General features: G+C 36.9%; 1 protein-coding gene across 1 annotated transcript in view; it reads left to right on the top strand.

Moving 5' to 3' along the window:
• The window catches only part of ADAMTS19 (ADAM metallopeptidase with thrombospondin type 1 motif 19), a 149,916-nt gene that overhangs the window by 122,716 nt on the left and 8,866 nt on the right, over positions 1 to 18,334 (top strand). Inside the window, exons 19-21 of the mRNA XM_069776630.1 lie at positions 14 to 149; positions 2,441 to 2,645; positions 4,558 to 4,710. Of these exons, the coding sequence (XP_069632731.1) occupies positions 14 to 149; positions 2,441 to 2,645; positions 4,558 to 4,710 (494 nt within the window). The remainder of the gene's footprint in view (positions 1 to 13; positions 150 to 2,440; positions 2,646 to 4,557; positions 4,711 to 18,334) is intronic.

The following is an 18,334-nucleotide window of genomic DNA, read 5'->3' as shown; positions in this document are numbered from 1 at the left end:
TATTTTTTACTAGGTGAAAGAAAGACAACAGTCTCTTGCACAAAGATTATGAACAAGAATATCAGTCTTGTGGACAATAAGAAGTGCAAATATTTAACAAAACCTGAACCACAGATCCGCAAGTGCAATGAGCAGCCATGCCAGACCAGGTAATAGTGACTTGGATAACTAAAACTGCAATATGTAGATGTAAAAATCTTAGGAGCTAAGAGAGATGACTGCCTCTGGCAACAGCTGTGCAGTAAACACATACATCCAAAAGATTATAATGCAAAAATGTAGGGAAAACAGAAACACTGCCTGTTGTTTCTCCTGAGTTTTAATGAAAGAGAGCCCTTAAGCACCATGCCTAAATCAATTCTTACTCAGTAAATTGGCTCATTACTTTCCTCAGGAAATGTTCTCACAGACTGATGCATACTATGAAATTGAAATTTAAATGCTGTTTATATAAAGATGGATTTAATTCCATGCTTTTAATTAATGATATATTTTAGTGTTTTGTTCAGTCAAGGCTTCGCTCCTTTAAAAGCTCTCAGTAAACTCTGGGCACACTATGCAACCTGAAGTATAGGGAGGCTTCCCCTCCCTCCTCTCCTCCCTCTCCCCCGGTCCCTTTGTATGTGGATGAATAGGCAGAACTAGAGTCTGATGGTGGAATGTTGGAAGAAGCAGGAGGAGATTTTTTTTCTCTGAATTTCACCCCAGGAGGCAGCTGCAGCATGCAGCCTGTGCCCTGCAAAGCCCACCCTATTTGGTGTCCCTGCAGCTGAACTGGCAGCCTGCTCCTTGCCCTGGCTGGCCAGGCTGGCACAGTGACTCATTTCAAAGATTGACGACCTATTTCCATATGGCAGCTAAGAATTATGACTAAGGAAGTCCCCAGGTATTGTGTGGACTTAGTTAACGTATCTGTCACCTTTCAAGGGAGGCAAGAGCAGCTAGCAATAGTTGGCTAGCATCCCCAGGAGTAAGAACTGGAATAGGTCTACTGCAGTCATCTGGAGGAGAGGTAGATGGTGTTTTTAAAGAAAACAATGCAGAGTAAATTTGCAAATGCAAATATTGTTGAAGAAAGTATGTAAAATGAACCAGAAGACATGGCTTTCTTGGAAAGGATGAAATACTGAAATTGATAAAATGCAGGATATGATACATTTTAAGTAAGACCACACCACTGAGTTTTGGACTTCCCTGGACTAAGGCATTACACTTTGGAGGGATTATTTGTATTTCATTATATACATACTTGAGCAGATCTTTATTTTATTGTATTAACATCACTGTGCACTTAATGGATAGAAATGTAATAGTCTGATCTTTTTCTGAAGCATTCTCAACTAGAAATTTTCAATGCTCTGTACTTTATCCAGCTTATTAAATGAAACATTTTAAATGTTGCTTATTGCTACTCAGAGATGCTGTGCTTAGAAATGTAGAAAGGTATCATGATACTTAACATATATCCAGTTTTTCATACTGTGTTAGTGATTTTTACAAAACAAATATTGTTAGCTTTCAACAGAGAAATAACTAAAGCATACGCTTGCATAAATTGTTGTTTGTTATTGGCACTTCAAGAAGTATCTTAAACTATTGCATTATCATGACAGGCTGTGATTTATAAATTGAGTCTCTGGACTGATAATAAAAAATCCTTAGTTAAATATTCTATTTTCTTACAACAAATGCATGACAGAAGGTTGGAACAGATTCATTAAATCTCAGTTTCCTAAAAACTCTCCTTTGCAATCTAAGTCTCCTGGGATACATTTGTGTACTGCATCAGTGGCAGAGCTGTTTGATTTTTAAGGGCACATGGGCATAGTCTGGAGCTACAGAACATTTGGGGAAAAACTGTGTTCTAGAACGATTGCTCTCCAGGTATGTGGGCGCTGCCAAGTTGCATCAGCCTTCCTTGCTGCTGCGATTTAAACTACACAACCTGAGTTAGGCCCAAACCTGAAGAATGTGAAGAAGTTCTAAACTTTCTCTGGAGCAATGAGCCTTTAACGCAGGGGTGATTCTGTCGTGCAACTGAGTATTTTCAAAGAATGCTGGACTTTACGTGCATGGCATGTACTTACCATATAGATAATCATATAGATAGAGAATAACAGGCTGATCAGTGATCTGTCATCTTTAAAATGTGTGTGTATTTTGGAGCTTTTCTAATTGGAATTATAATGAGAGGAGACTACTATGAAAACATAAGGACAATGGGCTGGAGAATGAAAAGATATGAACATTAATACCTCATTTAATGTAAAATATGTTAGATTAATAAGTAGTCCATTAACAAAGTGGAAGTTAAAAGGAGGCAGAAACTATGCAAGTATGTCTTGGGTGTGTGTACTGGTAAGCAAGAGAGTTAAGATGATGTGATGGTACTTTTCCCTTCCTGATTTCTTGTTACTGCATTGCCTGTATTTCTTTGCAGATGGATGATGACAGAATGGACTCCGTGTTCAAGAACATGTGGGAAGGGGACACAGAACAGACAAGTAGCCTGCACACAGCAGCTCAGAAATGGGACCCTGATCAGAGCTAGGGAGAGGGATTGCCTTGGGCCAAAGCCCGCTTCTGCACAGCGCTGTGAAGGCCAGGACTGCATGACTGTGTGGGAGGCGGGAGTCTGGTCTGAGGTGCTGCATTTATTTATACAAATAGTTCACAGTGATTATTTATGCCCTACTATTTTCTGGGAATAAGATTTTTTTCAGCAGCAAGTGGCACAGCTCAGCCTAATGATTTTCATGGTCCTCATGCAATGATTTGGCAAAGGGTTCAGGGACTAGGAAAACCAGCCATGTAGAACTACTACATTTTACCTAGTTAATGTCCTGGAACAGTTTCTTTTGGACAGTTTTCAAGCACATATAACCAAGTATGTCCTGACTGTAGTAGCTAGGGGTAAATGGAATTAAGGCCATCACTTATCAGCTACCAGACCTCGAGTTCAGAGTAGGAACATCTCTGACATACTTTTGTACCAAGGGATGTTGATCAGCAGATGGTTGCCGCTATTCTGCTTCAGAGAGGCTATGAGGGTAGCTGCTTGCAAAGAAGGACATTTCCTTCCCTTCCTTGCTCTTCTCACCTCTTTTTCCAAGAACAGCACAAACAGTGGGCAAAAGGACTTGTAAATAACACAGTTTCGCATATGTTGCATCCTGAAGCGTTGCTGTAGAATGTAATTATTCAAAAAGCTTTATTAATTTAAGATCTTCTAATGTGCATGTCCATTTGGCTTTCTTCTTCTAAGTTATACTACTTCTAAAAGTAATTGACTGTGGAGGAAGAAAGGGTTTGTTATCACTGCTATCTGGACAAGCTGAAGGCGTTATTTGGAGCTTCTCCCTCTATTGGCAGAGCAAAGGCAATTCTGATTGCCTCCCATACCAGAAGCTGTGCTATGGGTCCCTCCAGGTTCAAAATACAAATAGCAGCTTCTGAATGTGGGTGCAGTCCCTTCTTTGGGCTCCTCTGCTCAGCAGCACCCCTTGATCCCCAAGCAAGAAAGAGCTAAAACACAGGGAATGTTTTCAAAGATGAAAAGCAGATGCTAAGGTAGAGATAAGAGAAGTAAATAGCAGCAGTTAATGGTTTGATACACAGAGGTTTATAATGCAAGGGCTAGTCGTGAGAAGAATTATATTCACTTACAGAGGTGCAAGAAAGAAACGCAGATTGTTTAGTTGGTTTGTTTTACTCAAGAGATGAGAAATAAGTGAGCATGTTTTTGTTGGAAGCAATAAATATATTCTGAGAGTGAGGTGTTTCCCATGGCCATTCCTACTATCACCATTATATTGGAAGCTAGCCATTACTGCTTCCTGCAGTTATAATCAGTTTGGCAAAGGAGAGTTTTGATCTGCAAGCAGTGGGATGATCAAAAGCAGTGATAATGTTTTGAGAAGGAAATGGCATAACTTTTGGCAGCGTAAGTGGGAATGGTGAAAAAAAAACATAGATTAAGACCTTCTGTGCAAGTTGAAGAGAGTTTTCACATGCTGTATATGCAGTGACTTTGAATATTCAAATTCAGTCTGGATTCTTGCATAGTTTTAGAATATTTACTTTTCCATTTTAACTTTTTTCTTCTCAAAAAAGGTCTATTAGACACTAGCAGAATTTTTCTGAAGTTGCTTCATATCTTATTTTTATGAACATTTAGATTTTCTTTCATTATATTTCCTTTCATTCGTAGAACAAAGATTGCCTAATATTTTCAGTATAACATTTTGCATTCACTTCATCATAAGTTTTTCAGATGTTTTCATATCCAAAAACCTAGTTTTTCCTTAAGCAAATAATTTTTGAGCTAATTATATATTTTTAGCTGAAAATGCAACAATTATCATTCTGCCCTATACAGAATTTTTGTTCTTTTGTTAGTTTTTAACAAATCCAGTGTCTATGCAATTGAAAATTGGAAGTTGGGAAGGCACTGAAGTCTTGAAATATTTATGTTAGCCTAGCAGAGGTCATTAGAAGGGGATAAAATGGGCTAACTGTGACTTTTGTAGAAACCTCAAAAACATCTTTTTCCCGTAGTGCTCTGTAAAGTGTGGTAAGGGAGTACGGCATCGGACTGTGAGGTGCACCAATCCCCGCAAGAAATGTGTTTTGTCCACAAGACCTAAAGAAGCAGAGGACTGTGAGGACTATTCCAAATGCTACGTCTGGAGAATGGGAGACTGGTCTAAGGTGAGGCATCCTTGATACTAGTGCTTCACAGCATATTACGTTTTGCAAGCTGAATTATTTGTAAAAATTGCTTTTATCAGAAGTGTAGGAGTCTCCCAGCTGAAGGAACAATAAGGCTATGGAAAAAACCCAACCCAAAACATGTAGTCACTGAGACCACAGTATAAATAAAAATCAGAAATATGAAGAAAGTGTGAGATGAATCTTCAATATCACGCAAATCTGGTATAAATTTACTGTTGTCAGTAGGCAGGCAAACAACTCCAGAAACTGCAGCTCGCTCCAACCTCACAGTTTGCACACTTGATTTGTGTTTCCAATGTTACACCCTCCGGCCTTATAAGGAAGCACCTTTAGCCTATTAAATTTCTACACAGACCATTTAATATCTAGGAAGCATCTGTTACTGTCTATTCTGAGCACCTGACGTAGCTGTCAATACATTATTTCCTTGGCATATGGGTTTTGTTTTCAGTGAGGTACATAAGCATAGGCCAAACTATAACAGAAAATATTGGTTAGATCTGTGACTGAATGTGTTGTTGGACTGGGACCTTGAACATCTGATACAGTTTTGAATATCCAGAACATGCTGCAGTACTGAAACTGAACCTTCTCAGTGTTTTCTCTTGCCATATCACAGACCACACTTTAGCAGAGAGATTGTAATCTTTTTTTTTTCCCCTGCTTCTTTTCATAACTTTGCACACAACGCTTCTACTTTCAATGCCTAGCATTACTGCAGCAGTTTTTGACTTGCTTGTATGGAGAAGTATTTAATGTATTTTTAGTTGTCTTTCATGTGATGTAACAGCTGGAAACAAGGACTATAGCCAACAGTGTATGACTAGCCAGCCTTCCAAGAATTAGCTGCAAGTACTCTGTGGGCAACTAGTGTTTCATAGAATTCTGCTTGGGAGCTCCCATTTTATGACGATGTGGTACAAGTTGTTACTATCACATTACTATATAGTCCATATTCTTTACTTTTTTTCACATTTAAAGGATAAAGGATAGTGTCAAATGATTTTTTTTTTTTATAGTGGTGATCATTTAAAATATTCGGAAATGTTTTGGAACAGCCTTACAAAAACTAGAAGATAACGCCCCTACCTTAGTTACTTCAAAAGCTCAGAGTAGTATAACCATTAATTTTTTAAACCCTTCAGTAGCAGGGTTACTTTCACAAGAAGATGTGTTTGGCAATGAAGTTTAGTATTTGCACTTCCATGCCACAGAACTGCAGTAAAAACCTGCATCATTTAACGCTACCACCAGCAGCAAGTAGACTATAGAGGGATGACCATCTGCTTTCTTAGTTGAAGCATTCTTTTAAATTGGGATTGCTGAGGCTATGTGGGGATGCTCAGACAGTTACACTGTGTTCCCAGTGCCCTCTGGATAAAAGAAGACCTTTAGTCTCTAATTCAGTACTTTTCACAAACGTCCACGTCCTAGACGAATGTACAAGAACTTACTTCTTCCTGTTTAAAATTTACTGACATCTTGTATGTTCTGCTTTCCTCCTACAGTCAAAGCTGTAACACTGTCACCTAAACTGTACCTTAAACTTCAAAACTAGGAGATGAGGAAATATTTCATATGGAATCGACAAAACCTTTTGAACAGTTAACATACAGCCTGACTCTGACTTGTGCAGCTGAGATTTTCCAAGATTTATACCAAAAAATAGATACTTTAATTTCTCTACAGAGACATGAGTTCAATTTAAAATATACTTGGATTTCCTTTTTTTATTCCCTGTTACTATTCTGTTCCATTGCTAGAGTACATAGCAACATGAAGTCATGGCATACATGTTAATATGTCTGCAATGGAGGAAACAAATGGAAAGCTCAGATAAATGTTAATCTTTGCTCACTGTTTGTTTCTAACTCAGAAGTTCAGTGCAGCCTTCTATGTTCACTGTTCTTACTCTTTAGGATTGTTCTTGACACTGACAGAAGGCTGTTCCTTTGAGCAGAGCCAAGTTCCCCCAAGCTAATGCCAAGACTTGGCTTGAAAAAATTAAATGACGCTTCTCACACATTGAAACAAGAGGCTTAATGTGATCCTTATTGGCTTTGCTGCTCCCCGTGAACTCCTAAGGCATAATTTTAAATGAAGCTTAAATTGCACTATTACTGAAAAGATAACATTATTAATAATCATAATAGTACTGTAATGGAGTTAATTTGTTTTAGAGGTACAGCCACATAGAGATCAAATAATTCTTTTGCTCAATGTTTTAACAATAATACCAAGATCAAAGAAAATTTGACCAAAATTGCAAGCTCCAATAGGTCAATAAACACATCAATCCTTCTAAAACTCTGACTTAATTTAAAAGTATGCTGTATAACCTGGCCTGTATGTAGCATTAAACTCCATAATAGCTCTTAAGTCATCAAGGTGGGTAAATACGCCAAATATTGGTGTTCTTAACATCAGTTGGGCTCTGTGCCTGCCTTGTGAGGAAAATGAGTATGATGAAAAAGTAAAGAATAAAGGCTCAAAATGAGCTTCTGGAGCCAGCACCTAGCAACATTACCAATTAGATTGTCTTCTCCCAGTGAATGCCGTCCTTGGAATACCGTATTTAACAATGTAAAAGTTACCTTCAGGTGAGTAAAGCTCATAGCTACTATAGCACCTATTAGGGCAAGGCGTAGCTCCATCTTATTAGCAGCAGTGTCCTTTACTAAGCTGCCCATTACCACCCATTTCAAGGCTATATGAGGACTGGCTCAGAGGAATTTATCATCTAAGGATAAACAAGTAGGCAGGGAAGAGGTGAAATGAAATGTGTGTGAACTGCATGTTTACACATCTACCTGGCTTACTAGAGAAGTTCATGTCATTGTAGAAGTCATTCTCCAAAAAAGACTTAAATGTCAACAGCATAGGGTGCTTGAAGGGCAGGTCTAGGGTACTTTATGTAGGAAGCTGTGTATATTTTTTTTTTATATTATCTAGAATCTTCAGAACATTGGTGGAATAAACGAAGCATGAGAGGCAGGATGAATTTTAGAAGGGAGAATAATTTGGAGACTGGGGTTTGAAAATAATAATTAAAAGCTTAAGTTTGATGTGATATTATACCAGAAACTTTTGGAGACATTCAGCAGGGGATAATAGTATCAAAACACTGGACAATGGAGTAGAATTTAGGAAAAGCCATCAGTAAGATGAAGAAATATAAAGTATGTGTGTATAGGAGACCAGAGAAGATAATATGGTTTAAGTTCTAAAAAGACATTTGGCTATGAAAGCTGGAAAGACGATGCATTCAGTATAAACTAAAGAAGCAGCAGCACCAGGATTTCTAAATAGTATCTATCTGTTAGACCAGAGATGCAGAGGAGTCAAATATGACATCTGGGATAATGGTCCCAACAGTTGGGATAGAGTGGACTTTGTCCATAGCCTGAAGAAGCAAAAATGGGGAACTAATATTAATCTGCTAAAGCAACTGCTTGCTTTTTACACCAGTGAGTCCCAGAATGTGTGTGCGTGTGTGTGTGCGCGTGTGTGTATTGAGGTGGAAGTCAAGTCTGCAGCTGTTGCAGGGAAACAGAGTGAACCCAACAGGTCACAGAGACATATCCCAATTGAGTAGTATAAAAAGCAGCTCTCAGTGATAAGGATTGCTTCTCTTCTGTCGCAATCAGAGACCCTGTGAAAATGGAGAGAAGAAAAAAAACAAATTCTTTTTTTGCCAGCTATTCAACAGCATAGGACATTCAACCTTTAAACTGTGTGCTTAAACATTTAAACAACCCCTAAATTTCCATAGCAAATAGACTCAACTGATTTGGTCTCCTTCAATTAAAAAAAATACAGTTTGGATAATATTAATGTTACAGTTTTACTGACAAGGTAATTAGCCTTGGTTTTATTCTTTGGTTCCCCATCCAAAATTGTTAGGTCTTTTGGATTCTGGGAATGGAACAGTGCTGGCCATGAGTCAAAATATGGTACTATTAATAGACTTATGGACAGAGAAATTATGTGACTTTTGTGAAATAATAGAAGTCAAAATAATACTGGCATCATGTTAATAACTTTTATATTGAGTTAATTATACAGTTAGTTTCCAGCAAATGAGGTATGTCTTTGTTTCAGAAATGAAGTATGAGCAAATCATATGGAAGATGTCAATATAATGAAATGAGAGTGGGGAGGTTTTTGTACATTTCTAACCAATCCTGTAATATTAACATTATTTGTTTCAGAGAGATATTTTTTTTAATAGTCCAATGTACTGTAGTATTTTGCCTGAAATAAACGTAATGTCATCTTTGTTTCTAGTAAAACAGAACAAGACCACCCTTAATAATATGCAAAAGCACTGATAAGACTGAAAAGGATTTTGAAAGTAGACATTACCCATTTTGCACACACACAAAATCACACATAAATGGGAAATGCTTGTATCTTCATCATGCTTAGATCTACTGGGACAACTTTGCTGGTTTTTCTGCTACAAGCGTCTTTAGGATAAGCAAAGTTTTGGGGAATGTCAAACTGGAATCAAAAAGTAATTGTGGGCAGATGTTGTTTTGTTTCTTGAATTGCATTATCTGTAAGTGGCATTATATTAGAAAAAAATTAAGTTGTGGCACATCAACAGTTCCCATCAGGATTGAGCCTTACTAGGGCCCATAGAAAAATAAAGCATGAACAAACAGCAAAAGAAGCTTACAGTTCCTGCTGAAAGATGCTTGCAGTCTTATCTGACAAGTGACATGGTAGGGGGAGAACTATATAATCAACTGCATAATGAAAAGGAAAAGAAAGAAAAAAAATTTTAAATCCACTTGATAACAGCTCCTCTTTTTTTTCCTATGTGTCCTAGGAGAGGGTCTCAAGCAGAAGGTACAGCCTTTATACATTTGTTTTGAATGTTCCCTTCAAGAAGTAGAGAAGTGGGTGCTTCTCATGGAGTACAAGAGAATGGTATAGTGAAAAAAGAAGGGGAACATGAAAAACCAACCCTCATAGCTAGAAGAGGATGCCTGGAAGATGTCAGCAAGTAGCAGAGGCAAATACAGACCCATGCTTAAGCAGGTCTGTACAGCCACAGTCTCACTGCAAGGTGTACAGCATGCTGCAGGGTGCCGTCTGATAGAGTGCTATGGGGAAAGAGGAGATTCACTTACACAGCCCCTGTTGTTGCCTGTGTGAGAAAGAAAAGGGTAAAACATTGATGAGTTCAGCAGTTGTATGAAATTGCTTTGGGCTGCACTGATTTTAAAGAGTGGTTTTCAGGGAGGCATGCTGAGATGCACAGTAGGGACAGAAATCAGTCCTGAAAAAGTTGACTTCTAAGTTACCTTCATAAGCATTAACAGTTAAAGTAAGTCTAAGAAATTCCAAAAGAAAAGGACATCTGAAATATACCTGAACAAGCTGGGTTTTTCTTACTCCCTGGTAGTAGAAGTAAAATTATAAAAATGCTGCTAAAATAGATAATTGAGAACTTTATAAATAAATGACGTTTTCCTCCATGTATGCCCAGCAATATTTCAGAGTCACATATTGTTAGTATTAGTAGACTTTGAACTTTTGGGAGGCTTTACAAATTTTCTGGGTGCTCCTTCCAGCCATATCCTTTGTGATTCTACCTACCACCTGAAACCACAGCTATAAGCGAAGCAGTCTAGCTGCTATTTGCCTTACCAGTGTTTGGCATTCCTTAAAATTGACAGGTATGATTGACTGGACTCTGGCTTACTGGTGTGAGAATGATGTGTCTGTATCATCAAAGCAGACTTCTATTTCTAGTGAAGCAGAAATTGCTGTGTCAGTTGGCACGAATTTTAAAAAAACTTTTCACTCTACATGGCAGCCCATTTTATCTTAAGTTGAATTAGACCGTAGGTATCCATGCTGTACACATGATCTCTATTTTGCTCTTTTCTATTCTTGACAACCAACTGTCCCTTTACTTTCTTTAATTACCTCCCTTATAGGCAGCTTGTCTACAATCTGACATTGCCCAAAAGCTTAGGTAGCTGTGATAGGTATTTTAGTGGTATACCGGATTCAGAGATCCAGGGAATCCACTGAGCATTGTGATCTGACACCTTTCTTTCCATACAAATGACTGTTTGAAGAAATTATTCTTCCTACAGCCTTACTGAAAAGTTAGAGTGTGGGTGTTTGGCAGCCTAAAAAGTGCTGATATTGTCTGTTAGCATTAATGGCCCTTTTCAATGGTGATGAACAGAGTTGTAATCCGGAGTCCAAAACCTGCATATATCAGATTTCCAAAATGCTAATTTATAACAATTTTTATGTGATTTTAAAAATTGTCTTGGACTATACACAATGAGGTGAAAATATTGAATGTCTAGAATGATAAGAGTATTTTTTAAGCATTCTTTAAAACTAAAAATTAATTGCTTCAGCTCCTAAAAATTAAGCCAAAATATTTTCATGAGAAGTGAATTGGTGAAACAAGATACTGTCAACTGGGTAAGTTTTTGGAATGGCTTTTTTTGGACCAACTAGGTGAAAGGCTCCTTGAAATTTTACAGAGTATTACAAAGGTGTTGCTTCAGGGAGAAAGTTTGGCTAAACTGTTAAAGCATCATGGCATTTACCAAACATCTTCACAAAGAGAAAATCATACATGTACATTTGTATTGCAAGATTAAAATTTGATACTAGATCTTGTTTTTAAAAAGGAGATGGAGGTTACCTTCGGGGGAAAAAAATGAATTAGAAACCAGAAAACTAGAATTAGAAAAATAAAACCAACACCTTAGCTATAACTATTAGAGGTAGAAGTTCAAGTAGGATGCCTTTGAATAACCATTAAGTGTTTCTACCACAGAGAAGATAGCAGGAACCCACGTGCTTGTGCTGAGGCTTACTCAGTGCTGTCTTTCAACATTTGGGCGTTGTGATGTCTTGGAGCAAACAAGGCCAGGCGAAGGAGACAAGTTCACACCTAGCAGGAGATGTGTCATGCAGCTACAAAGGACAGCAGTGGGATCTTCCCATCACCCCCTTTGCCACTGCTGCTGTCTTCCAAGCCACTCTAGTGCAGTCTAGATCAGGCAAAATACCAATTCCCAAACCTTTCTGGTTGTGAGCCTTATAGTGCCAGGCCAGGCATTACTGCTGCAGGGGACTTACATATGCACACATATGCATATAAACACAGATTTAAGTAAAGAAATACAGTCTTGGGAATTGCTGAACAGAAGCGATGCCCCATATCCAGGACTTTGCTATGTGCTTTCCCAGAAATGCCTACCAATTTTTGTTGAGGGTTGCTGGGATCTTTGAACAGTCTTCTGCAAGGCTGATGCATAGTTCAGCAGGTAGATAAATGGTACTTTACCAGTGAAATCTTTACTCTAACACTCTACTGCACAACAATTACAATGCAGAACTTTATAGCCCAAGTAACAGGATGCATATCCCAGAGTACTATTCTGACTGAGGAAGAGTAGTAACACTGAGCATCCTTTCAGTGTCATTGTGCTGACACTAATTTTTGCTCAGTCAGGCTCTGTCTAAAAAGATTATTCTCAACAAAATTTTATAAGATAGGGGCTACACTGACCATCAGAATTTCAGTGTCCCAAGGAGCTATGCTGACTTTATGTGCCAAAATACGTCATATAACATCACAAGTAAGTAAGAAAGGAGCTAATGGAATTAGAAGTACCATCAGACAGCAAAGGGAGGGAAAAGACAAACAAGAGCAGCAACTTCTGTTTTATCTTCTCAGAATTCCACTTAACTGAAATGAATGTCATGTATGTACAGCCCATTCTACATAAGAATCTCCAGTCTCTTTACAGTAACTGATTATGTACCTGAGTCTACATTGTAAGACTGTCTCAGTATACAAACTAGTAAATACTGCAGTTTGTCTGACTTTTCATGGCTGGTCCCACAGTTTGGAGGAGAACACCAGTTCCCTGACATTTTGAACCACATACTTTTTTATCTTTTCAGCATAGGCTTTTGCTGCGTGTTCATTACTCTTAATTTCTGTCTTAATGTTCTTTCTTGCTTTTGCTTAGTGATACATATTGGGCAAATCATTTCATTGGTCTGTTCATGATTAATGCCTAGATTTTTTCTCAGATAGCTGACAAGTCATTCTAAGCTGTCAATGTGTGCAGGAAAATTCAATTACTCAGTCCACTGCTGAGACTCAGTCCAGTAGGTGTTCTTTTGCCTGGTGTATCTCCATGTCTAAGATCATCTCTCTCTCTCCAAATGTTTTCGTCAGCTTCTCTGACTGTATATCTGCCAATGTGTAATTCATTTAGCCAGTTCACTTGGGTTTTGTTAGAATTTATGTAATTCTTCTGCTCTTGTGGGACCTAGTTGATTTTTGTGTGTTGGAAATCTTTTTCCTTTCATGCATTTTTTTATCCTATCTTTCATGCAGTTAATGTAGATAATACTGCTTCAGGTGTTCATTCTTGCAATAAACTTGGACCTTCTATGAAGTCCTCATTTTGTCACAAAAGTATTTATTGTTGTTTATTTTTTGTTATTTTGCTTTAACCTGTATGATTCTCATTTTTTACTGTTTTCTAATAGCTTGTAACTAGTTACTAGCTGAAAATACTTTACAATTAATAACTAATTCTTGAAAATGTCTTTTGAAATAATTGTTTCAGATTAAAGTCTGTGATTTCTGACTGGCAAGACAGAATCAGAATAGCTACTTAACATTATTCATTAACCAGTTTTAAAGAATTACAGGCAATATTACATATTTTTAAATACTGTAAGAAAGATTTACTTTTCTGCTTTATCTGTGCTGTTTCAGGCTGTTGTTCATAGATGTATGTTTAATCTCCAGAGTTCCCTCATCTAATCTTGCCACAAATACTTCCAATAATATTGACATAAAACAGAGTTCACCCAAACGTATTGATCATTTTTTGGTAAGTTTATCACAGGATCACAACAACTCAGGTCAACACTGTCTATCTCCTGGCCCTCTGATAGCTCCCTCAGGACAGTCATGCTTTTGGGTGACCTCATCAAACATAATGAAAGTGTTACAGTTCAGTATCATTTTCCTACCAATAAAGCAATTAGAATAATTTTCTGGAAATCCATTTTCTTCCAATGAAGAATGTTTTGACATTTTGAAGAGAAAATTAACCGGTGGAAGTTTTATTGATAGGTCTAAGGTATTTTTCTAAGTAATTTTCTCTGTTTCTCTTTTAAGGTTTTTATTTCAAAAGCAATATGTGGGATCATAGTATTCCCACTAAAAAAAGTCCTTAGGGTTCAGTTTCCTCAGAAACTCTCAGTTCTTTGTGTTGTGTTTTTTTAATAGCTTTTATACCCATTTAGCTGAGTTACCTGCTACCACTTCAGATCTTTGTGATTTAAAATTTGGTGGATATGGTGAATGGAAGTAAAGTCATGGTTAGGGATGATGTCTTTCTTTTACTTGTAATACTACTGGAAAAATGAGAGTGCTACATAGTGTGATGTTATTTAAAGGCAAATACTTAATTTTATGTGGTACAAAACAGCTTTTCGACATTGTTTTTTTGATTTCTGAAAAGTAAACAGATAGAATAGTAGAAACTTTGAAAAGAAAGGCGTTTCTCAAAGGTTTTTTTCCCCCTCCTATGACATTTCCTTTATGTCCTTAATGGGTTCTTTAAATTGTCTTTCCATTAGAAATGCCATAATCCCTTAATTACATTTTTGTGCTGATGAGCTATGCTTTTCCCTGGAAGGTTTTCTACAGAGCAGCAGACCAGCATTGTGATATATGCTAACATTAAACTGCATACTCAAAGGTTAATATTTCAAATTCTTTTTAAGAGTTCATTTTTATCAGTCCAGAATGACATAACTCCAACTAATTTCATCAGGAAGATAAAGGTAATTATGAGGTCATCAAATCTAACTGCTTCCAGATTCTTCTTTGTGTGTTTGATAGTTATAATCAATGGAAAGTCATCTTCGGCCAAAATACCATGCATTGATCTCTCAGATATGGAAGTGTGAGATATAATAATGTCTTATGTATCACTAAGCACTAATGGCAGTAATATATACAGTATGCCATATAAAAGATTTTTTACAAAATGTTGGCAGTGTAATGTTGAGTCTAATCCACTAAGTGTGAATTCTCCCATAACCAGTTTTATCACATGGCTCTAACAAATAATTGTCTCCTTCCGGGTTCTTCGTTGACGTACTTTAAAAGTAACATACAGACTTAGGCAAACCTTTAGTATCTTTAGAATTGATAAAATATGCGTAGACATTGAAAACAAGCTGTAGTTCTGTAAAAGTGCTGTTGACTAGAGTTTGTTTCCTTGGCTGGAGGGTAAAGATCATAAAGATATGGTGACCATACGGCTTGCTTTTACTTTCCTCATCTCAGAATATCACAACCATCACAGATCTATTCTATTAAAAAAATTAAGTTGAATATTTGGTTTCAGCTTTGTATCTGTATTGCCTTTAGAAACCATGAAGGATTAATACAATTTACAGAACTGGGAAAACAAAAGCGAAGGCTTCATATCACTCAGAGGCATGGAAATAATCTTATGGTTGCCCTAAAGATCTATAACTTGTGATGGTCTTCAGTCAGTTTAGAGAGTATATCACATTTAAGCTGAAGCAGGGATACATATTTTGCTGGGCACCTTTACCTGAAAAAAAAGGTTATAATGTGGTGGTGAAACTGTTGACTTGAGTTTTGGACCAATTGCCTAACTCTTTTTTTTAATAGAAAAGTCAAGATTGCCCTGTAATTTAAAAAATGTTCTCGGAGGATATATTTGTATATTATTAATAAGGCTGAATATCTCTGCTTTTTACTGTAGAATACTGCAGCCATGTAGAATGCTGTCGTATGATTGATCATTTGTCATGCTGAAAATGGTCTTAAAACTTAAATGTGGTATTTTGTATTGAATACAGTTCTATAGAAAGTATAAATACAAAATTGAAAAACATGTTAAAGTAAAGTACATCTGGAGCATACAGAGAAACATCACTTCCTTTATCTATTACGGTATTACAGTTTTTGTCCATGCTTTGACACAGATCATAATGATGAGAGAAAAATGCTGATACCTTCCTTGATTTGGGGGGGAATGAGAGGCTGTAATACTGTCTGTCATTTTTATAGACCAGGACCACAGGTTATCATACATGGAATTTTTGCTGCTTAATGCTGAAGTTTAGTCTTCACTTTTTGAAGTTTTCAGGAACTTTTATCTTAGTATTTTTTTAGAAAATAATACAATCATAATCAGATTTCTGTTTGTGGAGGAAAGGAAAATCTTAATGATAAAGGCTTTTAAGTGAGTATAAAGCTGGTGGAAGAATCCACCAGAAAAAAATACCCTTCCCTTTTGCTCTTTTTCTGGTTCCAGAGAGATTTAAATCTATCCTGTGTGCCACATTAGAAAACTAGTCTTGCAAGAAATTTTCCCTTCAAAATTCAAGGGTCTTCTACCCATTCCTTGCACAGTATGGTAAGACGTATATTGTGGCATCAGCCTTCCCTGAGCTTGAGGAGATTCTTGTCCCACCAGTACTTCTCTGAGCAGGCTTCCTAAATGAACTAATAAGTCCAACTGTCCAAAAAAACCAAACTAGTTTCATTGGGACAATCAAGATTTTTAAATCATGAAGTGTGTGACTCTGTTTCATTAGTTCATCCAAGAAAGAAATTGGGGAACTGAACCTAGGTTTCAAATATAGACAAAGAATTTGCTACTTCCAAGCCGAGTCCAGCAAGTCTGTTAAAATTGAAGCCTATCAAACCCCACTACTGATTCAGAGTAAATGAGTAATGATATTTTCAAATATAGATTTTTATATACTGTCCTAGAAAAAATGATTTGGTTTTTTATTGTTTCATTAATAATCATATTATACCAAATTCTACCTGGTTTTCCTCAATCAAATTTTACTTGCAAACTTTCAGTTGCTTCTTGTCTTGTTACCAAAGGCAGTTTCGCATCATCCACCAAACAACTAAATTGTTCTGCATGGGAGGCTAACAAGGATTTAAAAAAAAAAAAAAAAAAAAAAAGAAAAGAAAGGTCCAGATTCTTGAGATGAGATGATGAGGGTTTCCTCCATAGGAACCCTATCTCTAGCCAAACTTATCAAACGTGACCTGGGGCTCTGTTTATCTTACTTTAAAATCTTACCTGTTTTGAACAGTTATCCACTAGTAATTATTACTCCAGAAAGAAGAGCTAAAAAGAAAAAAAAAGGGGGAGGGGGATGAAAGGAGAAAAGAAAAATAAAATAAATAATGACAACTCAAACTTGCTAAACTTAGGAGAGACCAACAGCAGAATTTTTTCAGCTAAACTTAGCACAAGTTCTGAATTTTAAATTTGGCATTCACATACTGAGGTGTTGGGTGTGTCAGAAATGAGAGAGGCAGAAAGACCTTCCTGGAAATGATGCATGGGAGAACTCAGACTCCCATCTTATGTTTGGATCCGTTAGTCCCTCTTTTTGTATTAGTTATACTATTCACAAATGCCTTTATAAAAAAAAAAAGTTCTTAAATAAATTGCAGATTATTTGCTTTATTTAGTAACCATTAAGAATATTGCTAAACTCAGTATAAAGTCTTTGTTGAAAATAAATGCACCACTTTATCTACTACCTGCCTTCAAAAGAAACTTCATAAAAATAGAAGATACACAAAAAGATTGCAAGCATGTTAGCAAATATGGATCCTGTTGCTAAAGTCTGGTTGCTTGCTATCCTTGTTTCACACTCACTTTATGAAAAGGTTGAAACCACTTAAATGCTGGAACTGATGAACCTATACATAAATGATTAGGAATGCTCTGCTAATAATTTCCAGTAGAACTCATCACTGAGTTTCCTTATGAGCACATCGCTCTCCACTTTAAATGCTACTTAGACTTGTAAAAACCTTTTATTGAACAATCCATTTATTCTTGAAAAGAAATTGTCCAAGTCAATTCTGTTAATATTGTCACAGATTGAGTTTTTCATTGTGGCTTGTATCAGCCTCTTCAATGATTGCCTGTTGTCTTGGCGGGAAGATGCATTTTGACTCTTACTGTCTGCCAGTGACAATTTTTCCCTTAATTTAGGAATTCCTACTTCTTACGAAGGCCAGCTGGAAGCGGCTAAGGCATTACAGCACCTTCCTCAGCTGTTGGCCTTGGGAATATGTATTCTCTCCAGAATATATATCTTTGGCAGGGAACAGGAAGAAGGAATCTTGGGTAACGGGTGTGCATGCCAAGTGTAAGGATTGTTATATTTAACGCCTAGGTTTCTGTCCTTGAAATTATGTCTAAAAGAAGTTCAAAAGTAGGACAAAATTCAAACAGGGTGGGTAGATTTTATTTGAAAGAAAGAAAAACTTTTAAAAAAATAGCTGTTAACTATATTTATCCAGGAATTTTTTGTAATCTTTAACAGGAATGTTTTACATGTCTTGCTGCTTGAACGGTTTTACAGTACCTTTAGGACTGCATCCAAAATGCACAGATTAACAGCCACATAAAAAACTTCTGGCTGCGTATTAGAACATTTAGTCTAAACCTACAAACACAGTTGTCCTACGGGAATTTTTACTAATCAGCTACATGGCCTTAAA

Source organism: Haliaeetus albicilla, chromosome Z (assembly GCF_947461875.1).
Source record: "Haliaeetus albicilla chromosome Z, bHalAlb1.1, whole genome shotgun sequence".
NCBI classification, from domain to species: Eukaryota; Metazoa; Chordata; class Aves; order Accipitriformes; family Accipitridae; genus Haliaeetus; species Haliaeetus albicilla.
The sequence above is the reverse complement of the archived record's forward strand: the minus strand, read 5'-3'. Positions and strand labels throughout refer to the sequence as shown.